This window comes from Portunus trituberculatus, chromosome 47 (assembly GCF_017591435.1).
Source record: "Portunus trituberculatus isolate SZX2019 chromosome 47, ASM1759143v1, whole genome shotgun sequence".
Taxonomy (NCBI): domain Eukaryota; kingdom Metazoa; phylum Arthropoda; class Malacostraca; order Decapoda; family Portunidae; genus Portunus; species Portunus trituberculatus.
Window position 1 is genome coordinate 33,699,025 of NC_059301.1, and position 26,961 is coordinate 33,725,985.

The 26,961-nt window shown below is 37.8% G+C and overlaps 1 protein-coding gene across 1 annotated transcript in view; it reads left to right on the forward strand.

Moving 5' to 3' along the window:
- The window catches only part of LOC123498115 (activated Cdc42 kinase-like), a 142,713-nt gene that overhangs the window by 70,332 nt on the left and 45,420 nt on the right, over positions 1-26,961 (forward strand). The window contains 8 exon segments of the mRNA XM_045245271.1: positions 124-273; positions 1,345-1,493; positions 2,161-2,301; positions 16,275-16,434; positions 16,813-16,929; positions 17,042-17,160; positions 19,258-19,391; positions 24,239-24,414. Coding sequence (XP_045101206.1) covers positions 124-273; positions 1,345-1,493; positions 2,161-2,301; positions 16,275-16,434; positions 16,813-16,929; positions 17,042-17,160; positions 19,258-19,391; positions 24,239-24,414 — 1,146 coding nt within the window.

Consider the following 26,961-nt stretch of genomic DNA (forward strand, 5'->3'; position numbering starts at 1 on the left):
ATGAAGTTAAATTAGATCAGCATTATTAATTGTTTTTATTCACAAGTAAAGAACACTTATTGTTATTAAGAAGTAAGATGAGAGCCATATGAATAACAGTTCTTTCTACCTTTGCACTGTCAGATCCAGGTGGCCATCAAGTGCCTGAGTAAAGAACGGATGCAGACACAACCCATGGAGTTCCTAAAGGAGGCATCCATAATGCATAACATCAACTCGGAGCATATTGTTCGCCTTTATGGTGTGGTATTGGACACTAATGCTCTTATGTTGGTAAGTCTTCTTGGATATTACTACCAGCTCTCATCTAGAATAGTATTGCCCTAGTGATTTTTGTGTGCCTTCCTATACTTTAGTTCTAGAAAGTGTGATTTTTTTTACCATTCAAGTGCTTTCTGTGAATTGTTGTTTTTCATCTTCCTTCAGTGTCATCCTCATATTTCAGCCTCAGAAAGCACTGTGTGTCATGCAGGCTGAGTGTCTTTCTTTTACTTCACTCTTGAAAAGCACTTTGTCATGGTCCTTGAGTACCACCTTTGTGCTTCAGAATACCTCTAATGCTTGTGAAGTATTAGGTGTATCACTTATGTCAACCTTGCTAGATATTCACACAGCTGGTGAAGCTTGCTGGATTGTGAATGAAATTTTATTTGCAAATAGTGCTTAGTTGAGGTTGTCATATGTAAGTTTATTGGCCATTTTGTTTATCGTTTTATTGTTATATATACATCAAATTTTAATTTGTCTATTTACAATATGAATAGATAGATAGCATCTATCTGATATTGTTATGCATGTATGAGTTGCTGTGATTTTTTCCAGTTATGTGCTTGATTCAGTATATTAATGTTTACTTGCCAACTGGGCAGAGAGAAAATGGAAGAGAAGATTTAAGTATCAGAAGTCCAAGTAAATATGGTGAAAAAGTCAGAGAAATGAGAGGCTTTAAAAGGTATTTATGTTATAGGGTGACTAACAAGTGGTTATTAAAGGGGCAAAATTATATTTTTTATCATATTTTCCTGTATTCTACTACAATTTCAGCAGCATATGGAAATTACAACATAGCAACTCTTGTTGGAATTATTTATCTTAAAATTCTGACATAATTGAAAAAAAGAGCATTTGTAGTGTTTTTTATTGTTTTCAGCTTACATAGGACTAGAACAAAAATTTCATCTTTCTCAATTCACATTTATTAGCTCTCATATCCTCTTGGCTACCTATCCCACTACAACTTGTCTCCATCATAGTTCTCTTTCTGCCCAATCTACACTAACTTCAGTTATCATAAAAGTTCTCATAGATGCCATCACTTATGACATCAGTGTCTGTTTCTTTCAGGTGACAGAGCTGGCACCATTGAGGTCCCTCCTAGAATGCATCAAAGAACCATCCCTTCGTGTCAGCTTTCCCGTCGTGTCCCTGTGCCACTTCTCCATCCAGATCTGTGATGGAATGTCTTATCTGGAAGAGAAGAGACTTATACATAGGTCAGTGCAAGGGAAAAGGGAGAAGAAAGGGAAGGCAGGTGTGAGGAGAGTGTAGAATTAGGTAGATAGAGGAAAATGATGAAGTATTTTTTTTCTATTTATTTATTTATCTATTTTTTTTTTTTCCATGTAAGAGGAAGGTGTATTTATTTTTTTATTTTTATGTAAGAGGAAGTTGTACTAACAGTATGAAGTAATTAAAAGGAGGAGAGAGAAGAATGCTTGTTATGGAGCAGAGGATGAGAGGAGTCAGAAGGGACATGTAAGCATAATAACATTTAGTTCTTCCTTGCCATTCATTATTATATGAATATCAGAAGTACAAAATCAAGTATTGAGCAGCATGGAATCAGCTAGAATGTGGGATACTACTTACTGGCATATCTTAACTTCCATTTTGTGTTAAAAGAAAAAAATAAAGGTTACAGGTAAGCTGTAAGAGGAAGGAATGGGAGAAAGAGGGCAAAGTTAAAGTGTAACTTAATGATAAAATGCAATTGTGTAAGTGAAAATAGAATGATAATGAAGATATATGCTGCAACTGTTTAATATGAAATCAACAGCTTTTGCAAATTGTTTCTTATGAATTAAATTATCCCATGATAATCAGAAAAATCTTAAAAAAATATAGACCAATATTAATAAGCAATTACATTTCATCCAACAGAGATCTAGCAGCAAGAAACATCCTGGTTTTTTCCAAGAACAAGATCAAGATTTCAGACTTTGGACTGTCAAGAGCATTGGGTGTTGGCAAGGACTACTACCAGACCAACTTTAATGTTAACCTGAAGCTTCCAATAGCATGGTTTGTGTTCATCTCTATGATTCCATAGTGCATGCATCTCTGTCTCATGTAAAGCAGTTGGAAGGTTTTTGTAACGATGCATGGGGTGTAAGGATTGTCCGTTGAAATACAAAGAGAGGGAAGGGAAAAGCAAACTCATTGTAATTACATACTAATTGAAACTTGTTAGCATAATTATAGGTATAATCTCTCTCTCTCTCTCTCTCTCTCTCTCTTAGACAGGAAATTAAAGCAATAGGATGATAATGGCAGAGATTAGAGCAGTCATTCTTTTTTAGGAATGGGCTGAAATGTAGACAAACTTTTAGAAAGAAGGAAAGACATGCTGATAAACAGTTGCTAGAGTTTGACCAAGCAATGCTCATTTTCAAAGAACAGTAGAAGGGATCCTATCAGGTCCATAAGCAATACAAAGGTCAAAGCCAAATAGGGCATGGGCAAGTGCCATAATGTGTTGCTCCTGTTTACCTTAAAACAAAGCTATGTTTGAGGGGTCTCAGTCCCACCAATAGATTGGTCACCATGAGATCCTAGCACTTTCCATAGGCTGGGTGTGTCACAAGCTCAGTAGACTGTTAAGGGTGAATAACACACACACACACACGCACGCACGCACACACACACACACACACACACACACACACACACGCACACACACTCGCCGTCGCTGAGAGAGGATGGCTCGTCTCCGGCTGCGGACGGGAAGAAGTGAAAATACCTATGGTGTTACAGGGCCCGGGTACCTCTAAGTTAGTGTCCTGTTGATGTCCTACTGTCGCATAGTGTTGAAAGTGAGGGATATGGAGAGAGGTCCCTGAGATGAGAGTGTGGGCGGTGATTGTTTTGACCGTAATCAGCTGACGTTAACAAACATGGCGGCTACTCCTAGACAACCCAAGGATTTTGAAGGTTTTGTAACTACTCCAAGAGGACTGAAGAAATTAGATATGGATGCAAGAATCCAGGCACTGGAAAGTAAGTTCCTAAACATTTTGTCCATAGAAGAAAAACTGGATAGAGTTCTAGCCGAGAATGATTAATTCAAAAAAGAGATCTATTTGTTAACGATAGCGAATAAAGAGCTATTGAAGGAAAAAGTAGAGATGGAGAAAGAAAACCAACAACTAAGGAAACAATGTGAAGAGATGAAGGCTAAACTCCTAAAAATGGAGATGAAAATATCCGAAGGGGACTTGAGGAAGGAGGAATGCCTTAATCTAATTGATGCCAGGATGAAAGAAGTGAACCATGAACATCAGGAGGTACAAAGGTCCTTTAGGGAGATAGTGAAAAAGCAGGAAGAGGAAAATAAGATGATTACACAGAGTGAAATGGTAAAGGCACTAAAGGAAAATGAGTATGTGGTGAGAGATATTGCTGAAAAAAAAAATGTGTGATCATAACAGGATTGAGGGAGGAAACTAACAGAAACTGGCAGGATAGGAGGGATAAGGAAAATGACAGGATTAAGTCTTTACTGAATAAGATCTCTGTGGAGGAAGAGGACCTATATGCTGAGGTAGAAGAAAGTGTGAGATTGGGAGCTTTTGAGGAAGGCAACAATAGACCATTAAAGTTTAAATTAAAGTCTCAGGTGGCAGCTGAGGCCTTGTTGAGGAGGGCTTGGAAACTTAAGGACTCTGAGGAAACCAAAACAATTTACATAAGAAGAAATATGTCACAGGATGAGCGAATGAAAATGAAAGAGCTTGTAACTGAAGTGAAAGAGAGGAATGATGAAAGAACAGAGGAAAAGACCAAGTTTTTTTGGAGGATGAGAAATGGGAGGCTAAAGAAGTGGTGGATAAAACAGGCGGAATAGACATTACATGGAAGAAAGAGACTAGGAATGGAATACAAGTGACTTACATGAATATAGATGGATTTCTGTCTAAGAGGCTAGAATGTATGGATTACCTAAGAAATAACGAACCGGACATAATGTGTGTAGTGGAAACAAAGCTGAGGCCGAAATAAAGCTAGACTGGTTTGTTGTAAAACACTACAAAGTATGGAGAAATGATAGAAAAATAAAGGTGGTGGTGGTATAATGGTTCTTACTAAGGAAGATCTGATAGTGAAGGAGGTGAACTATAGTAAGAGAAATGAGGAAGTGATAAGTATGCTTATAACAGATGGCAAGAGGGACATTAATATTATAACAGTATACATACCACCCAGAACCAGTGCTTGGGAATATGAACAGTACCAAATGGTGATGAGAAATACTCTAGACAGAATGAAGCAAGAACTCATCAGAAAGGATAGAGTGATGATAGTCAGAGACTTTAATTGTAAAGAAATAGTGTGGGAAGACTATGAAGTGGTGAACGGTGGTGAGTGGGCAGAGGAATTGTTAAAGGTAGCAACAAATAACTTGATGACACAGTGGGTGAGATCACCAACAAGGTGCAGGGGACAAGATGTTGCAGCAAGGTTGGATTTGGTATTTACCAGGGCATCTCTAAAAAGGAAATTGAACATAAATGTCCCTTGGGAGAAGCGATCATGATGTCCTAAGCTTTGAGCTGGATACGGAATTAAGCACGAATAAGATTGTGGAACAGGGAGGAAAAATTAAATTATATTAGGGCAAATTATAACCATATAAGGGAGTTCTTTAATGAAATTGACTGGTCCGTGGTATACCAGGAAAGGGATATGCAATTGAAATACGATAAATTTATGGATTTGTATAACTCTGCTGTGAAAAGTTTGTGCCATATTACAGAAAGAGGACTTTAAATAATAAACAGTGGTTTAATAGAAATTGTGAAGAAGCAAAAAGAACAAAGAAAAGGCATGGAAGAAACTTAAGAAAAACAGTGATGTATTATCAAGAGAAGTTTACAAAACAGCAAGGAATAGATATGTTGAAGTAAGGAGAACAGCAGAAGGAATATGAACAGAGGGTGGTGGAAAACTGTGATAGTGACCCAAAATGTTTTACAAATTCATAAATGGAAAACTAAATATAAGGGAGGCAATAGTAAAGGTAAAAATGGGAAGAAGTATATGAGGATGCTGGAGATATAGCTGAAATTTTGAACGACAACTTTTGCAAAGTGTTTACAAAGGAGGAGCATTTTATGGGAGGAAGGCCTACAGAAATAAGGCAAATGCAGGACATCATGGTTACTAAGGAAGATGTAAGGAAAATTATAAGCAATCTGGATATTAATAAATCAATGGGGCCAGATGGCATATCTGGGAGGTTGCTAAATGAATGTAAGGATCAATTGTTGAACCCCGTATTTGATATTGTGGAAACCTCTATACGAACACAATTAGTCCCGAAAGAGTGGAAAAGAGCTGATATTGTTGTGCCTATATATAAGAATGGTAGTAGGATGGAACCACTAAATTATAGACCAGTATCATTATGTGAAGAAGTAATTAAAGCTAAGTGGAGTGAGTATCTAGAAAGTGAAAACATTCTGAGTGAAAGACGGTTTGGTTTCAGAAAAGGAAGATTGTGTGTATCCAATTTATTATGTTTTTTTATTCAAGAGTGACTGACATACTACAACATAGAGAGGGATGGGTGGATGCTATCTACCTGGACTTGAGAAAGGCCTTTGATAAAGTACCACACAATAGACTGATGTGGAAACTAAAGATTGGAGGAGTAAATGATAAACTAGCAAAATGGATGGAAAATTACTTAGTGGGAAGAGAAATGAGAACAGTGGTGAGAGGAAGGAAGTCCGAGTGGAAGAAGGTAACCAGTGGAGTTCCACAAGGGTCAGTGCTTGGTCCCATCATGTTTTTTATTTATGTTAATGATATGCCAGTAGGAATTGACAGTTATATGAACATGTTTGTGGACGATACTAAAATTATGAGGAGAGTAAAGAATGTGGAAGATTGTAACAAGTTACAGGAAGATCTTGATAAAATATATGAGTGGAGTAAGGAGTGGCAGATGGAATTTAATATAGACAAGACCCATGTTATGAAAATGGGAAGAAGTAGATATAAACCAAACTGGGATTACAGGCTGGGTGATGAGAAAATTAAAGAGACCAATGAGGAGAAAGACTTAGGAGTAACCGTGCAAAACACTTTGTCACCGGAGAAACACATTAACAAGATTTTTTGGAAAACATATAACATGCTTCAAAATATTGGCCTTGCATTCCACTACCTAGATGAAGGAATGATGAAGAAGATATTATGTACCTTAATAAGACCCCAGTTAGAATATGCAGCTTGTGTCTGGTCACCGCATATGAAGAAAAATGTGAAGAAGGTAGAAAGGGTACAGAGGCTGGCAACAAGGATGGTACCAGGACTCAGGGAGTTAGACTATGAGGAAAGACTGAGGAAGCTGGGGCTGACCACATTAGAAGAGAGAAGAACAAGAGGAGACATGATAACTATGTATATATTGGTGAACAAGAATGACATAATGGACAGAGAGTTGATAAAGGTGACCACAAGTAATCATCTCCGAGGACATGGAAAAAGCTAATAAAGACATCTGTCTAAATGACGTGAGAAAATACAGTTTCCCGCATCATAGCATTGATAAGTGGAATAAACTGAGCAGTGATGTCGTTGATGCGGAGTGTGTCAATCAGATGAAAGAGAGATATGACAGGAATGGACAAGGAGACAGGACACAGAGAGCTTAGCTTGGGCCCTGTAATACACAAATAGGTAAATACACACACACACACACACACACACACACACACACACACACACACACACACACACACACACACACACACACACACACACACACACATTTTACAATACAATTAGGTAAATACATAAAGCCCAGGCCCTGTAAAACTACAACTAGGTAAATACACACACACACACACACACACACAGGAGATAGTGATAAACCAAGTGGAATATGGGGAAGGAAAAGCAGAAGTACTGTATGTTAAGATGCATATTAATAAAAAAGAGATAACAATCATTGTAACATATGTGCCACCAAAAACAAATTCATGGACCAATCAAGAATATAAAGACATGATAGATGACACAATAAGGAGTCTAACGAGAATCGTTAAAGAAAGGAGAAAAGTGATATTAGTACGAGATTTCAACTGTAAAGAAGTTGACTGGGAAAATTATGAAAGTGGTATGGGGGAAGAAGCCTGGGGAGAAAGATTCCTGAACCTAATGATAGACAGTATGATGGATCAGAGAGTAAAGGAATGCACAAGATTCAGAGGAAATGACGAGCCGGCGAGATTGGACCTAATTTTTACAAGGGGTATACAAGTGAATGATGATATAAGATATAAGTGCCCATTGGGAAAGAATGACCATGTAGTATTAGAAATGGATATAGAAGAGGGAAAGGAAGATAGAGACGATTCATACAAAGGAGACCGATTAAATTATAGAAAGGCTGATATTGAGAATCTCAAGAACTATTTTAAAAACGTAAACTGGGAGGAGATGGAAAACTCAAACGATGCAAGAAAAGTATAACTTATTTTTGGAAATATACAAAACAGGAGTCAGGGAATATGTCCCGAAATATAGACCTAAAGAAGAAGGAAAGAAAGATTGGTTTAATGCAAGATGTGCTAGGGCAAAGGAGAAAAGAGATGGAGCATGGAAAAGGTGGAGGGGAAATAGAAACTCAGTAAATAAGGAAAACTTCAAGGCAATGAGAAATGAATGTTAAGGTGAGGAAGGAAGAGGAAAAGAACTTTGAAAAGGACATTGTTGAAAAATGTAAGGAGCAACCAAAATTGTTCTACGGATTCATAAATGGAAAAATTAGACAAAAAGAAACAATAGAAAAGTTAAAAGGAGAGAACAGGATAGTGGAAGACCCAAAAAGTATGGCAGAACTATTAAATAATAAATTCCAGGAGGTCTTTACTAAGGAATCCAAATTTGAAAGGCCACTGGGTAATAGAGAGAGAGTCTATATGAAAGAGATTAAAGTAACCAAGCTTGAAATAAAAGAGTTAATGAAGGAACTGGATGAAGAGAAGGCAGTGGGAACGGATGAAGTCTCAGGCAAAATACTGAAAGAATGTAGGGAAGAACTAGCAAGTCCTATATACAACATCATAAAATGCTCAATAGAAAATGGAACAGTACCAGTAGAATGGAGAAGAGCTGAGGTGGTTCCCATATATAAGAGCGGAAGGAAGGAAGAACCTTTAAATTACAGACCAGTATCACTAACTAGTGTAATATGCAAGATGTGTGAAAAAATAATAAAGAAACAATGGATCAAGTTCCTTGAAGACAATAAATTAATATCAAATAGCCAATTTGGTTTTAGAAAAAGATGGTCATGTGTAACTAATTTACTGAGTTTCTACTCTAGAATACCTGATAGAATACAAGAGAGAGAGGGATGGGTTGACTGTATTTATTTGGATTTAAAAAAGGCATTTGACAAAGTGCCACATGCAAGATTACTGTGGAAGTTAGAGGAGAAGGGTGGCTTAAAAGGAACCACATTGAGATGGATGGAAAGTTATTTGAGGGGGAAAGAAATAAAGACGGTAGTTAAAGATATGAAGTCCAAGTGGAGAGCAGTAGAAAGCGGAGTGCCGTAGGGGTCAGTATTAGCACCAATACTTTTCCTCATATATATAACGACATGCCAGAAGGAGTGAACAGCTACATAAATCTGTTTACGGATGATATGAAACTGTGCAGAGTTATAAAGCAAAAAGAGGATTGTGAAATACTGCAGGAAGATCTAAATAAGATCTGGGAATGGAGCAAAAAGTGGGAAATGGAATTCAACGTGGACAAAAGCCATGTCATGGAAATGGGAAAGAGTGAAAGACGACCCGTGGGAATCTATAAGATGGGAGATGAAGTAGAACTGGAGAAAGTAAAAAAGGAAAAGAACTTAGGAGTGACGATGGAAGAAAACAATCAACTGGTAAGCCATATTGATAAAATTTTCAGAGAGACATAATTTGCTAAGGAATATTGGAGTAGCATTTCACTACATGGACAAAGAAATGATGAAGAAATTGATAAGTAGTATAATAAGACCCAGATTGGAATATGCAGGAGTAGTGTGACCCCTCATAAAAAGAAACACATAAGGAAGTTGGAGAGACTACAAAAAATGGCTACAAGAATGGTTCCACAATTTGAAGGGATGACATATGAGGAGAGACTAAAGGCTATGGATCTACCAATCCTGGAACAGAGAAGGGAGAGAGGGGATCTGATACAAGTTTATAAATTGATCAACGGAATGGACCAAGTGGATAACGAGAAACTGATCCTGAGAGAAGAATATGATATTTGAAGCACTAGATCGCATAGTAAAAAGTTAAGAAAGGGAAGATGTCGGAGAGATGTTAGAAAATATAGTTTCCCACAAAGATGTGTTGAGACGTGGAACAGTTTGAGTGAAGAAGTGGTGTCAGCAACGAGTGTGCATAGTTTTAAAGAAAAATTGGATAAGTGTAGATATGGAGACGGGGCCACACGAGCATAAAGCCCATGCCCTGTAAAACTACAACTAGGTAAATACACGCACACACAAGCTGAGGGAACTACAAAATGAATGGAAACAGGAGCAAGAAGAGAAAAAAATTTAATTTTCAGAGGTTGTAAAGAGACAAATTCAGGAGAACACAAAAGTCCCTGTAATTGAAGTTACTAAAGAAAAAGAAGACCTGATGCGGGATACTATGGACAAGAAAAAAAGCTTTGTGATTTTTGGGATGAAGGAAAAGAAAAAAACAAATTCACGAGAGAATGTGAAGAGAGAGAATTGGCCAAAACTGTTATCAAACGAGTACAAGACAGCACACAAGAACTAGACCAGAAGGTGGAGGAAGTGATCAGGCTAGGAAGATACAATGAAGGGGGTAGGAGACCAATGAAGGTGAGAATGAGATCCCAAGTGGCTGTAGAAGAAATTATGGCAAGGAAAGGGAAGTTGGCCGATGATGCTGAACACAAGGATATATGGATAAAGAGATATGAACTTAGAGGAGAGGGAAAAGGCGAAAGTGCTAAGAAGTGAAGCTAAGGAAAAAACGAGAAAAGAACAGAGATAGAGAAGAATTTTTACTGGAGGGTTCTGGATATGAGACCAAAGAAGTGGTACCCAAGGAAGAAAGAGGAGGTCATGGAGGAGGCAAGAAATTAAGAGTGACTTATACTAATATAGATGAGATGTTATCGAGCATATTGGAAGTTAGGGATTATTTGAAAGAGAAAAAGCCGGATGTAATGTGCATCGTTGAAACAAAACTGAGAGGAGAGAGCCATGTCAACTTTAAAGAGAAGGGATATAATACCTGGAGGAGAGACAGGAAGGATGATAATATATATATAATATGTAATAATGGTTCGTGATAATATATGTGTGGAGGATGTGCAATATGGTGGGGACATAGTGGAAGTAATGGGAGTAACAATCAAAACAAGATTTGAAGAAGAGAAAAATTCTAGTTACATATGTTCCACCAAAGACTAATACATGGGGATCAGAAGAGCATAAAGATATGGAAAGGGAGGTGATAAAGTGCCTAGATGACATGATAAGAAGAGATAGAAGAATACTTTTAGTTGGAGATTTTAACTGTAAAAAAGTAAACTGGAGAGAGATGGAATTAATGGATAATGCTGGGCAATGGAGCGAGAAAGTGTTACAGTTGACTATGGTTAATGCAATGGACCAGTGGGTGGAGGAGTCAACAAGGTACAGGGAGGAAGAAGAACCATCGTTGCTTGACCTAGTTTTCACAAAGAAACCAGAGCCCTCTTCCAGCATACAATACCTTGGTCCAGTGGGGAGAAGTGATCATGTGACATTAGAGATGCAAATTCAGGATGAAAATGAGATAAGTTACAGAGAGGACTATATAGGAGAGAGATAAAATTATGCAAGAGCAGATTTTGAAAATTAACAATCTATTTTCCTGATATTGAGTGGAGCAATATTATGTACAGAAGACAGTAGAAGGGAAATATGACATATTCATACAGAAATATAATGGAGTAAAACATTTGGTACCTGTTTAGAGAGTTCAGAAAAAAATACATGCTTGGTACAATGCTAGATGCATACAAGCAAAAAAGGCAAAAGATAAAGTGTGGAAGAAACTTATAAAGCAGAGAAATGACTATAACAGATGGCAGTACAAAGATGACAGAAATTGATATATTAGAGTAAAGAGAGAGAAAGAAAGAAACTTTGAGAAAGATTTAGTAAATAAAACCAATATGAACCCAAACTTTTCTACAAGTTTATAAACAGCAAAACAAAGAATAAGGAAACAATTGAAGAAATAATTAAAGAAGGGAAGACATACCAAACAGAGAAGGAAATGTGTGAAATAATGAATGAGAGCTTCAAAACGGTGTTCACTGCAGAAGATGATTTCACAGAATCTAATAGAACATGGGATTACCAAGGTTTACAGGACTGCAGTGCACAAAGAGGATATATGAAGATTATTGGATAAGTTGGAAGTCAGAAAAGCAATGGGGCCAGATGGTGTATCAGGCTGGGTGTTAAAAGAATGTAAAGAGCAACTACTGGATCCAATTTGGGAAATAATTACAAGTTCAATAAAGGAAGGGAAAGTTCCACTAGAATGGAAGAGAGCCAACATAATACCAGTATTTAAAGGAGGAAAGGCAACTGAACCACTAAATTATAGACCAGTGTCACTTACAAGTGTCTTAGGGAAGTTATGTGAAACAATTATCAAAGAAAAATGGGTTCAATTTCAAGAAGAGGAGCAAATCATATCGAACAGGCAATTTGGGTTCAGGACAGGGCAGTCATGTGTATCAAACTCATTAAGCTTCTACTCGATAGTTATTGCAGGACTTGAAAACAGAGATGGATGGGATATTAAAAAGGCTTTTGATAAAGTCCCTCATGGAAGGCTACTTTGGAAACTAGAGAACATAGGAGGACTGCGTGGAACCTTGCTCGAATGGACAAGAGATTATTTGAAGGATAGGGAAATGAGAACTGTGATCAGAGATACATACTCAATTTGGGGTAAAGTAACTAGCGGAGTGCCACAAGGGTCAGTGTTAGCTCCCATTATGTTTCAGATTTATGTAAACGACATTTACATTGGGATAAACAGTTATATAAATTTATTTGCTGATAATGCAAAGCTGTTAAGAGTTATGAAAACCAGAGAGGACTGCCTACTGTTGCAGGAAGATATAAACAAAATCTATGAGTGGAGCAGGAAGTGGAAATTGGAGTTTAATGCCAAGAAATGTCACATAATGGAACTAGGAAAGAGTAAGAGAAGACTGGTATGGAACTATTTGATGAGAGAGAAACAAATAATGAAGACTAAAGAGGAAAAAGATCTAGGAGTAATCATACAGGAAAATTTGAGCCGCGAAAAACACATAAGCAAGATATTTGGACTATCATATAAAATGTTGATTAATATAAGAGTGGCATTTCAATACATGTACAAAGATATGATGAAAAAAAATCATTACAAGCAAGATACATCCAAGGCTGGAATATGCAGCAGTGGTGTGGTTTCCAAGCCCTAAAGAGGATGCAAGAAAATTGGATATGATACAGAAGATTGTTACAAAGATGGTGCCAAATTTAAAGGGCCTAACATATGAAGAATGACTGAAAGAAATGGGACTACCAACCTTACAAGATACAAGAGAACATGGGGACTTAATAACAGTGTACAAGATAGTCAGTGGGAATTGAAAAGATAGACAAAGAAGACCTGGTGCTGTTGACAGAAGAAGATGGAAGGACAAGAGGACATGAAAAGAAGATCAGGATGAGACAGTGTGTGAAGGATATTGGAAAATATAGTTTTCCACACAGAATGGTGGAAAAGTGGAATGCATTGGATTATGAAGTTGTTACAGCACATAATGTGCATAACTTTAATGGAAAATTAAACAAAATGCAGACATATAGACAGGACATTGTGAGCCCTGCTCGAACCCTGTACAATATAACTAGGTAAATACACTGACTGGCCTCATCCATATGTATTATGTTCAGGAATTAGCAATAATAGGAGAAAAAATCTATACAAACAGAACATTATACCAACAAACATTGTATGAGACATCAATGTTTATGTTCTTAGTAAGGAGACTAGGATATAGAAAAGCAAGAAAAATTAACTAGTACAGTAAGTCCTCGTTATATGGTAGTTCTTTATCCAGTAAATTCACAGTTACGGTATATGGAAATTACTACCTTCGATTCAATATACGGTAAGAAAAATTCACAGATACAGTATCTGCTCATGTCATCCGAGAGGGCCCAGCGTTGGGGACCAGGGGTGCTGACGTCATCCACGCCACACCTCCCGGCCACTCACAGTACTGACATTAACTTGACCACCCTTGGAGCCTGTTATCTCTTCCCCTTCCCCCTTTTTTTTCAACTGCATTACTAGATGAATAAATGGAATATTAAAGGGTCTATTGTAAACACAAATGTATTCATGATAATCATGGCAAACATTTAAAGCCTACTACCAGCGGCGAACCATACAGCAACTGATAAAGGGCACAGATGGGCCTGACAAGCCTACTATTAGAGAATGGTAGAAGTCGTATAACATCAAGCACGCCTTAGATAACATCAAGTCATCTTGGGACGAAGTGAAGACGTGTACCATGAACTTGGCGTGGAATAAAGTATGGCCAGAATGCGCACATGACTTCTCAGGCTTCGCTGAAGATGACCGGTGCGATCAGAAATGATAGTAAATCTGTGCCATAGGGCTGGTTTCTATGAAGTTGATGATGATGATGTTCAAGATCTTTTGCAAAGCCATGGTGAATCTCTCTCAAATGATGAACTTATAGAGCTAGACAAGGCATCACAGGAGGCAGATAAAGAGGGAGACGAAGAAGAACCTGTGATTGGCCTGGACATCAAAACTCGTAGAGAATGTCTCGGTGGTATCGAAAAAGCTCTGGAAACCCTGAAGGAACGTGACCCAAATCCTACCAGGAGTAGCAAAGTGGCTCATGATGTAGAGAAGTGTCAAAATTTATCAAGAAATCTATGATGAAAAAACAAGAAAAACTAAACAGTCCTCCATCTACTCATTCTTCAAGCCAGTCAGACATGCCGTCCCTGTCACACCTGCCGACCCTGCTACAGGTGGCCCTTCCACATCCGCTGCCAATGGTTCTACAGCTGGCCCTTTCTCCATATCTTCTTGCTGACCCTGCTACAGCTGACCCTTCCACATCTGCTTCCGACATTGCAGACGATGACGTCTTATCCTCGTCTGCCCACTCAGCGGAAGATGAGTAAGGGCTGAAATCCCTACTGTCCCTTAGCCTCGGGAGGGACATCATCTGATAGAATACATGGCGAGTGAAATTTTCAGTTTATTTCTTTTGCGCAGTACTTTACATTCTTTTTTATGTGACTATTTTCATGTATTTTAATTTCTGTAGGGGTGACTTTTGACGTGCTGGAATGCATTCCCTATTAATACATGTTATAATGAGTTCGGTATACGGTAATTTCAATTTGCGGTAAAGTTTTCAGGAACGCATATGTACCGTATAACGAGGACTTACTGTATTTCGTAAAATTAGGACTTTTAAAATATTTTTTCATATTTTCTTTATCACTAAAAACAGCAATGGTTGTGGTTTACATCTCATTTGGACTGGCTCTCTAACACTAAATGTCAAAACTAGCCTGTATTTGTATTTGTACATATCTTTAACTTAGCATGCAATGGAAGAGTGAATGAAACAGACTTTCTACTCAAGATCAAGTCTTCCTCTTCCTAACGATCCTATCTCTATGTCCAGTCATTATTGAGACACGGTGAATTGGAGAGACTTTTAGAGGGAGGAAGTCCATTGCCTGCTGTGTGTACATTTTGCCTGACCAAACATGACTAGCATCTAATGAAAACTGGCATCCTTAGCTCTCATCATGCATTCTAAAACTTATAGAATGCTGCCCAGATGTACTCTCGCTAAGATTTATCATGAAAGTTCAAGTGTGAGTGGATAATATGGTCTGAAGGAGTGGGCAAGGAATTGTCTTCATCAGAATCACTTTTATTAGTGGTGGTAGTGAGAGTGAGAGAGTGAGACAGAGATTAACAACTAGCTCATAGGAAGTATTACCAGACTTAATAAAAAAAAAAAATAAAATAAAATAAAATAAAATAAAAAAGTAACTAAGTTTTGTTTAAAGATTGCAAATCAGTTATAACCTCTTCCAGTCCTCACTTAGCTGCTAAAACAGCTATAGCCATCTCTGATCCTTTAAGGTTGATTCATTGGGAGTAATTATTACATATAAATCCAAGACAATCCAACAAACAAACATGAAATATCACCTGTTAATGCGTACAGTATCTTCTCTTAATATTTGTTATGTCTCCCATCATGATAACAATATTTCCATGTTACAGCACAAAAAAGAGTTTTATACCATAATTTCTTATTTGCATTCATTACCACTTTACTTCATAATTGAGTATATACACATAGTCTTTAAATTGATCCTAAATGGGAGTTTTTAATTTTGATCCCTTAAAAAAAGTCATGAAAACCCTAGATTGACAAATATATATATATATATATATATATATATATATATATATATATATATATATATATATATATATATATATATATATATATATATATATATATATATCAAATATATCAAATAAAGTCAGTTTGTAGATGATATCTTACCTAAACCTCTTTACCTGCTGCTAGTGAAAGTGAGTTAAGCAGTTGTTCATTCAATACTTAGGTTCCATATTCTACTAATTACATGGGACAACAGATGACCACCTCACACACACAAAAAAAAATATATATATATATATATATATATATATATATATATATATATATATATATATATATATATATATATATATCAAAAATACTATTATGGCTAACCCAATGAACCCAGATGATTATCTAAATCATCATTATATGCATCTCTTTTTATTGTTTGTCTTGCCCTTAACACTCATGTCTGTTAACAGGTGTGCTCCTGAGTGTATCAACTACCTGCGATTCACCTCAGCCTCAGATGTTTGGGCATTTGGAGTGACGCTGTGGGAGATGTTCAGCTACGGATTTCAGCCTTGGGCAGCTCTTACTGGACAACAGATCCTAGAGGCCATTGATGAGCCAAACTTCCAGGTAGAGTGGTGAGAGTGGATGGTGGTCGGAAGGAGGTTAGCAGGATAGGATAGTATTGGAGAAAAGTGTGAAGTAGGACCATGAATACAGGATAGGATGACAAGAAAAGGAACTCCAAATTAATAAGGAGGAAGGAACCAGTGAGTAATTCATACCACCTCCCTCATGTTTTTAGTAGAAAGAGCAACTTTAGAAAATAAGGCAAATTAGTATTTATATTCTTGTTTAAATCAGGAAAAATAATGTGCAATGAAATAGTTAATATTTTATATCTGCATACTAGCTGCCTATTGTCATTCCTGAGAATATCAGTGAATTACAAGCATTGTCTGATTTTTCTGGATAAGGAAAGAATAAGATTTTTCTTTTATTCATCAGAGATTGGAACAGCCTGAGGCATGTCCACGAGAATACTACAACATAATGCTCAAGTGTTGGCAACATGACCCAGCCAAGAGACCCAGATTTGATGACCTTATGAATATCCTCCCTGAGGTATGTTTTCAAGAGGAGACTGATGTAGTATTGTCATTAATGGCTGGTGCATTGGAAAGATGTCTTAATATCCCACATGATAACAAGTGTTAGCTTCCTTTTTCCTTTGTAGTGCAAACCAGAGCAAGTTCAGGTGGTGAGAGAAAATGATGACCCTCCTTCAACACCTGGAGGAAAGAGGGATCGTTTGCAGTACAGAGTTGGGGATGTCATCACTGTGCTAGATAAGAGGTGAGACAACAGCGAAGAGAAAGATGGATATTTTGGTGGAAATATAGTTTGGAAAGTTTTATTTTTGGGGAAAGGAAAAGAGAAAGGTAACATTTTGAAGGAAGAAGAGTGATGTATTCATGGGAGTGTAATATCAATTTTGAAGTATTTTGAGATGTGGGAATGATTTTTTTTCTATTTGGAATTAATCTGGGAAAAAAAATTTCCCTATTTGGAATTAATCTTCATTTCAACAATTACGAATCTATGAGATTGTGTGGTTTCTAGATAGTTTTAGTTTACATCTTCCCTGAGATCTGTTACCAGCATTTCAAATCAATGATGTATATCAGGAATTAATTTAGTTTTTTCTTGTACTTTTTATGCTCAAGGTGGCTATTTATAGGAAAAGGTGAATGCTGGATCCCCAAGACTTCCATAAGTTGTTCATTCTTTTCAAGCTTCTTACACTTCATAGAGAATATGCATTACTTGTTAACTGTTACATTGCAGTTTTTATTAGAGACAAACATTCTAACAAGCAGGCAGCAGCAGTTCCTTAGTACACAAATTAAACTCTATGGAGAAATTTCATTATATTGTAATTAATCTACAAAACTGGTTGAGTTGCTTGTCACTTTATCACAACAGGAAAAAGTCTTAACAAATGAAGAGCATGATGTGAGGGATGGAGTGCATATACTAGTGTATACGAGGTCCATTCAAAAGTATCCGATGTTGATCCATAAAAGCAAAAATAATCCATAAAAGCAAAAATAATTTACCATTCAGCAATTCAGTTTTGTGATTGTTAACAGCACCCTTTCTGCACATGCGTGAACATTTTCAAAGCTCTAGTGTGCACCAATTTCTGCCTTTGAAGGCTAGAGTGCAGACATCCAGCACACGCTCATTTGATTATCGTCCTTATGCAACATGTTGGAGCGCATTGAGCAGCATTGCTGCATCAAGTTCTGCGACAAGCTTGGTGATGCACAAGTACAAACTATCCAGAAGATTCAGCAAGCCTTTGGCGATGAAGCCATGGAATAACACAAATAAAGGAGTGGTATAACCGCTACAAGCAAGGACAAACCTCAGTTGAGAGCTGAGAGCAAGCCACAGTCTGGCAGGCCATCCACCAGCAGAAACGAAGAATTCATTGCGAATGTTTGTCGAATAGTGGAGGACGACCATCGTATAACCATCAACGAGATTGTTGGAGAAGTAGGAATAAGCACAGGATCAGTTCATACAATTTTAAGTGAAGATCTGGCCATGCGACGAGTGTGAAATTCATTCCCAAGTTGCTGGTGGAACAGCAAAAACAACTCCACCTGGAAATTGCACAAGACCTACTTGACTGTGCTAACGGTGCCTCTGACTTCATGAAGACCATCATCACTGGTGATGAGACATGGGTGTATGGATATGACCCGGAAACAAAATTTCATTCATCACAATGGAAGCGTCAGACATCACCAAGACCGAAAAAAGCATGACAGGTTTGCAGCAACATCAAGGTAATGTTGACATGATTTTTTGACTCTAGTGGTATTGTGCATCATGAATACATACACAGTAGGACAAACAATTAATAAGGAGTATTATCTTGAGGTTATGGGACACCTTCATGATGCTGTGCAATGAAATTGATCGGATATGTGGACGGTGTGAAACTAGCAACTTCATCATGACAATGCAGGTGTTCATTCTGCCCACCTGATCCAAGCTTACCTGGCCAAAACCAACACACCACTTGTTCGGCATCCTCCCTACTCCTCTGACATGGCATTTTGTGACTTCTGGCTGTTCCCTAAACTGAAAATAACTCTGAAAGGGAAGCGCTTTGAGCCGAGAGAGGAAATTGTGAGAAAAACAATGGCAGAGCTCTACAACATTCCACTTTCTGCATTCCAGAGATGTCATCAGCAGTGGCAGCACCAGTGGGAGAAGTGTGTGCACTCCCAAGGGGAGTACTTTGATGGTGATTAAATAAAAATTTTGAAATGTACAATATTCTTTTCTTTATGGACCAAGGTCGGATACTTTTTGAATGGACCTCGTATATATATAAAGAAAAATTATCCTGAGGTGGTCATATCTATCTCTGTGCAGACCAGTGCCAGACAACCCTGCCATTTGGAAGGGTGTTCTCAACTCTGGCAAGACAGGCCACTTCAACCCAGCCAACACTGTCACCTATCTGGGCACCAACATTCCCTCCAACAAATCTAACTTCCAGAGAGGAGGTAAGGCTGTTAATTTAATTTATTTGTGTTCATCTTATTTGTTCACTTTTGAACTGATAATCACTAAATAAAGTGCCATTCATAAGAAGGGAACCACATGCCACAACAACAAAAATGTCAGAAAATGGCTTAAAAGTTTGGCAATTTTCAGAGATGTAACTCGTTACTTTCTTTAGATATCATGATAATTTTTTTTCTAATCAAACTTATAACTAGTACAATTCAGTGATGTTTGTGTGTGTGTGTGTGTATGTATGTGTGTGTGTGTGTGTGTGTGTGTGTGTGTGTGTGTGTGTGTGTGTGTGTGTGTGTGTGTGTGTGTTTACCTATTTGTTTACCTATTTGTGTATTACAGGGCCCGAGCTAAGCTCTCTGTGACCTGTCTCCTTGTCCATTCCTGTCATATCTCTCTTTCATCTGATTGACACACACTGCATCAACGACATCACTGCTCAGTTTATTCCACTTATCAATGCTACAATGCGGGAAACTGTATTTTCTCACGTCATTTAGACAGATGTCTTTATTAGCTTTTTCCATGTCCTCGGAGAGGATTACTTGTGGTCACCTTAATCAACTCTCTGTCCAGTATGTCAATCTTGTTCACCAATTTATACATAGTTATCATGTCTCCTCTTGTTCTTCTCTCTTCTAATGTGGTCAGCCCCAGCTTCCTCAGTCTTTCCTCATAGTCTAACTCCTGAGTCCTGGTACCATCCTTGTTGCCAGCCTCTGTACCCTTTCTACCTTCTTCACATTTTTCTTCATATGCGGTGACCAGACACATGCTGCATATTCTAACTGGGGTCTTATTAAGGTACATAATATCTTCTTCATCATTCCTTCATCTAGGTAGTGGAATGCAAGGCCAATATTTTGAAGCATGTTGTATGTTTTCAAAAAAATCTTGTTAATGTGTTTCTCCGGTGACAAAGTGTTTTGCACGGTTACTCCTAAGTCTTTCTCCTCATTGGTCTCTTTAATTTTCTCATCACCCAGCCTGTAATCCCAGTTTGGTCTGTATCTACTTCTTCCCATTTTCATAACATGGGTCTTGTCTATATTAAATTCCATCTGCCACTCCTTACTCCACTCATATATTTTATCAAGATCTTCCTGTAACTTGTTACAATCTTCCACATTCTTTACTCTCCTCATAATTTTAGTATCGTCCAAACATGTTCATATAACTGTCAATTCCTACTGGCATATCATTAACATAAATCAAAAACATGATGGGACCAAGCACTGACCCTTGTGGAACTCCACTGGTTACCTTCTTCCACTCGGACTTCCTTCCTCTCACCACTGTTCTCATTTCTCTTCCCACTAAGTAATTTTCCATCCATTTTGCTAGTTTATCATTTACTCCTCCAATCTTCTTTAGTTTCCACATCAGTCTATTGTGTGGTACTTTATCAAAGGCCTTTCTCAAGTCCAGGTAGATAGCATCCACCCATCCCTCTCTATGTTGTAGTATGTCAGTCACTCTTGAATAAAAACATAATAAATTGGATACACGATCTTCCTTTTCTGAAACCAAACTGCCTTTCACTCAGAATGTTTTCACTTTCTAGATACTCACTCCACTTAGCTTTAATTACTTCTTCACATACCTTGCACAATATACTAGTCAACGATACTGGTCTATAATTTAGCGGTTCCATTCTACTACCATTCTTATATATAGGCACAATGTCAGCTCTTTTCCACTCTTTCGGGACTAATCCTGTTCGTATGGAGGTTTCCACAATATCAAATACGGGGTTCAACAATTGATCCTTACATTCATTTAGCAACCTCCCAGATATGCCATCAGGCCCCATTGATTTATTAATATCCAGATTGCTTATAATTTTCCTTACATCTTCCTTAGTAACCATGATGTCCTGCATTTGCTTTATTTCCGTAGGCCTTCCTCCCATAAAATGCTCCTCCTTTGTAAACACTTTGCAAAAGTTGTCGTTCAAAATTTCAGCTATATCTCCAGCATCTTCATATACTTCTTCCCATTTTTACCTTTTCTATTGCCTCCCTTTTATTTAGTTTTCCATTTATGAATTTGTAAAACATTTTGGGTCACTATCACAGTTTTCCACCACCCTCTGTTCATATTCCTTCTGTGCTGTTCTCCTTACTTCAACATATCTATTCCTTGCTGTTTTGTAGACTTCTCTTGATAATACATCACTGTTTTTCTTAAGTTTCTTCCATGCCTTTTCTTTGTTCTTTTTGCTTCTTCACAATTTCTATTAAACCACTGTTTATTATTTAAAGTCCTCTTTCTGTAATATGGCACAAACTTTTCACAGCAGAGTTATACAAATCCATAAATTTATCGTATTTCAATTGCATATCCCTTTCCTGGTATACCACGGACCAGTCAATTTCATTAAAGAACTCCCTTATATGGTTATAATTTGCCCTAGTATAATTTAATTTTTCCTCCTGCGTTCCACAATCTTATTCGTGCTTAATTCCGTATCCAGCTCAAAGCTTAGGACATCATGATCGCTTTTCCCCAAGGGACATTCATGTTCAATTTCCTCTTTTAGAGATTCCCTGGTAAATACCAAATCCAACCTTGCTGCAACATCTTGTCCCCTGCACCTTGTTGGTGATCTCACCCACTGTGTCATCAAGTTATTTGTTGCTACCTTTAACAATTCTTCTGCCCACTCACCACCATTCACCACTTCGTAGTCTTCCCACACTATTTCTTTGCAATTAAAGTCTCCAACTATCATCACTCTATCCTTTCTGATGAGTTCTTGCTTCATTCTGTCTAGAGTATTTCTCATCACCATTTGGTACTGTTCATATTCCCAAGCACTGGTTCTGGGTGGTATGTATACTGTTATAATATTAATGTCCCTCTTGCCATCTGTTATAAGCATACTTATCACTTCCTCATTTCTCTTACTATAGTTCACCTCCTTCACTATCAGATCTTCCTTAGTAAGAACCATTATACCACCACCACCTTTATTTTTCTAACATTTCTCCATACTTTGTAGTGTTTTACAACAAACCAGTCTAGCTTTATTTCAGGCCTTAGCTTTGTTTCCACTACACACATTATGTCCGGTTCGTTATTTCTTAGGTAATCCATACATTCTAGCCTCTTAGACAGAAATCCATCTATGTTCGTGTAAGTCACTTTTATTCCATTCCTAGTCTCATTCTTCCATGTAATGCCTATTCTGTCTGTTTTATCCACCACTTCTTTAGCCTCCCATTTCTCATCCTCCAAAAAACTTGGTCTTTTCCTCCTCTGTTCTTTCGTCATTCCTCTCCTTCACTTCAGTTACAAGCTCCTTCATTTTCATTCGCTCATCTTGTGACATATTTCTTCTTATGTAAATTGTTTTGGTTTCCTCAGAGTCCTTAAGTTTCCAAGCCCTCCTCAACAAGGCCTCAGCTGCCACCTGAGACTTTAATTTCAATTTTAATGGTCTATTCTTGCCTTCCTCAAAAGCTCCCAATCTCACACTTTCTTCTACCTCAGCATATAGGTCCTCTTCTTCCACAGAGATCTTGTTCAGTAAAGACTTAATCCTGTCATTTTCCTTATCCCTCCTGTCCTGCCAGTTCCTGTTAGTTTCTTCCCTCAATCCTATTATGATCACACATTTTTTCTTTTCAGCAATATCTCTCACCACATACTCATTTTCCTTTAGTGCCTTTACCATTTCCCTCTGTGTAATCCCTTTATTTTCCTCTTCCTGCTTTTTTACTATCTCCCTAAATGACCTTTGTACCTCCTGATGTTCATGGTTCACTTCTTTCATCCTGGTATCAATTAGATTAAGGCATTCCTCCTTCCTCAAGTCCCCTTCGGATATTTTCATCTCCATTTCCATGAGTTTAGCCTTCATCTCTTCACATTGTTTCCTTAGTTGTTGGTTTTCTTTCTCCATCTCTACTTTTCCTTCAATAGCTCTTTATTCGCTACTCTACGTTAACAAATAGATCTCTTTTTGAAGTCCTTTTGGCGAATCATTCTCGTCAGCTAGAACTCTATCCAGTTTTCTTCTATGGACAAAATGTTTAGGAACTTACTTTCCAGTGCCGGTGTGTGTGTGTGTGTGTGTGTGTGTGTGTGTGTGTGTGTGTGTGTGTGTGTGGATTGTATTCACGGTTACCTGCTGGTCACCCAGCCAGCCTTCCCTATTACAGAGCGAGCTCAGCGCTCATAGACCGATCTTCGGGTAGGACTAAGACCACACCACACTCCACACGCTGGGAAAGCAAGGCCACAATCCCTTGAAGTACATCCCATACCTACTTGCTGTTGTGAACAGGGGCTACATAATAAGAGGACAACAATAATAAGTTTTATTGGGAGAAGAGGAATAATATGGTGGGATTCCTGGTACTATTACTAAATGAAAACTAATGCTACAGTACATCTTTATGACAAAACTTGAATTATCCAAGAACTAATGAAAAACAGTCATGTGCCATTTAGGATTACATATAGAAATCATATAATATCTACTGATGTACACTACCAACAGTATGTTCACAGCCAGTTTCAAACAATTGCTTTTGTGCATTACGGAAAGATTTTTACATTAGGAATCTGTTTCCTTACTTAAATTTAGTCTCTAGTTACAAGCACTGGCTGTAACTGTGCTGCAGCTAACCTAACCTAACCTAACCCTCTCCTTGAAGAAGCATCACCAAATGAGGGATGAGATATCTGAAACTTAGATAGTTTTCCCTGTGATTTGCTTGTAATTCAAGTTGAATCACAACTGAAATGTGTAAATTATTTTACTGTAGATGATATTGATTTTCTGTCCTTAAAGTCTCAATATTAATCACTGCCTCATTTCCACCAGATGGGAAGAATCCTTACTCCTCAAGACGACGTCTCCGGCCAGAAATGATCTCTGGGCCACAGGGAGACCTGAAACACACTGGTCATGTGGGTCTGGATGGGGCCTACTTTGGCGATGTCTCCTTCCTCGGAGATAAGGTCCAGGATGGCAGATTTGTTCAAAAAAAGCTTGATAAGGTCATAGTGTGTTTTGTTTTGTATAGGCTAGTGTTCTGCCACACAGGGATTTGGTGCTAGGTATGAATATTCAATTTGTTGGTCTTTTGGGCATTGCTTGCAGCATCTGGCCTCAAGAAAGCAAGACTGCATTCATGTCTGTCGTTAACTTTGTTTTTATCGGATCCTTGTTCAAATATTCTTTCAAGTTATGTTCAGTGTTTTATCGTGTTTTACATTTACTTTCTTCTGAAGGCAAAGTGTTGAACTTGAGAATCACAGACAACTAGAAAATATGCTTTCAAGCCACATGGTCTAGACTTGTGTGATTTAGCATTGTCATCACATTCATGGCATAATTCAATAGTGCAGTGCCACAGCATCAAAAACTGTGTGAATGTGTATGTTTTGTCTTCACATTTAGAGTCATTTGGCAATGCAGTGCCACCACATCTGCCACTGTGATGAGATGCCTCATATTTATTTATGTGTGTGTTTTTTGCAATGCGGTGGAGACGGCTCTGGCTTTCCTCCTCCCCTTCTCTCCCATACAAGCCAGCGTGACTAAATATTATTGCTAACGAGTGATTTTTCACAGCAAGAATTTGTATTTTCAGGTATGTTAACTGTACATGAAAATATATCTTATATATATATATATATATATATATATATATATATATATATATATATATATATATATATATATATATATACACACACACACACCTAACACTCCGTTATCGCGCCCTTCCATTATCACATTTAGGCATTATCGTGCACTTATGAAAATCTGCAAAATTCAGTTTTAGTGCATCTGGAAAGTCGTTATAGTGCACCTGCAGTAGTAGAAGTAGTAGTAGTAGTAGTAGTAGTAGTAGTAGTAGTAGTTGTAGTAGTAGTAGTAGTACTACTCATATCCCAACCACACACTGATGAATGTTTAGATAGGGAGAGGTGGAGGGGGAGAAAGATGATGATCATGAGGAGGAGGAGGAGCCACCAGCCAATCATCGCTGTGTATTCACGTCACGTGATCGCGCCCTTCCATTATCACGTTTAGGCATTATCGTGCACTTATGAAAACCTGCAAAATTCAGTTATAGTGCATCTGGAAAGTTGTTATAGCGCACCTGTAGTAGTAGAAGTAGCAGTAGTAGTAGTAGTAGTAGTAGTAGTAGTAGTAGTAGTACTCATATCCCAACCATACACTGATAAATGTTTAGATAGGGAGAGGTGGAGTGGGAGAAAGATGATGATCATGAGGAGGAGGAGGAGCCAGCAGCCAATCATCGCTGTGTATTCACGTCACGTGATTTGAAAAAGGGAACTGATTGGTTCCAGTCACTCTGCTCACCACCACCACCCCTCAGTCTCACATATGGTATTCTGTTGTTCAGAGCTGGTTTTCATTCATTTGAGATTGTCAAATGTTAATAAGCTACTCCAGTATTAATGGTAGTAAATTTAGGGTAACAGGAAAATTTTTTAGGAGAATTTTTGGGTTGAGGCACCAATTTATTTATTTCCTATTTATTCTTCACTTCCGTTATCGCGTTTTCCACTATCGTGCGGTTTTTAGGGCACCAATTTCGCGCAATAACAGAGGGTTAGGTGTGTGTGTGTGTGTGTGTGTGTGTGTGTGTGTGTATATATATATATATATATATATATATATATATATATATATATATATATATATATATATATATATATATATATATATATAGTCACCAACAACGAAGGGTTATGTTCCAAAAAAACACTTCATTAAGCGAACCGATTATAACAAGTTAACCCCTGACTTGAACGTCCATTAAGAGTAAACTAAGCGTGAGTGCATCATAGTACAGTGGGGCCGCCGTGGTACAGTGGAACCATGCGTGCTTTGGGATGCGAGGGTCTCCAAGCTGGTTGAATCACAATCCACGGTCCAGTGTGGGTTGGGCTTCCTCACTCGGGCAACGGTTTCTAGCGAGTGGGCTTTGAGATATAGGAGGTACCCAAAAAAGTATCCCCTTTAGCCCATAAATTCCCGTGAAAAGCCCACGTGGTATAAATAAAAAAAATAAAAAATAAAAAAGTTTAATGAAAGTAAAAATTATGAAGTTAAACATTTAGGCAGTTTAATTTAAACAATTATAATGTACACTAATGTATGTATGTACGTAACTTTATAATGTTGATGATCTTATATTTATGAAGGGAGGGAGAGTGAAACGGTAAAGACACTAACCAGCAATCTGTGGAATGTAAACAAAGGGCGCATCATTGTATCACATACAAAACTTATGTACCACATTTCCACAAAGCTTTCCATTTTATCTATTGTAGAGTCACGAGTTCAGGTGGTTCTTTTAGCTTGCAAGGAAGATACGATCTCAACAGCCTTCTTAGTAGAGTCTGCTGAATTGAAAATAGTAGACAGTAAATGGAGGCAAGATGGTGGCGAGCAATGCTATACTTTTCTCGCCTCTCTAGTGTCTGTGAATAATATCCAGCTTCACTTTGAGAGTAAGAGACTTCCTGGTCTTCTTAGGAATGCTAGGCCACATTGCAGGGCGTTGG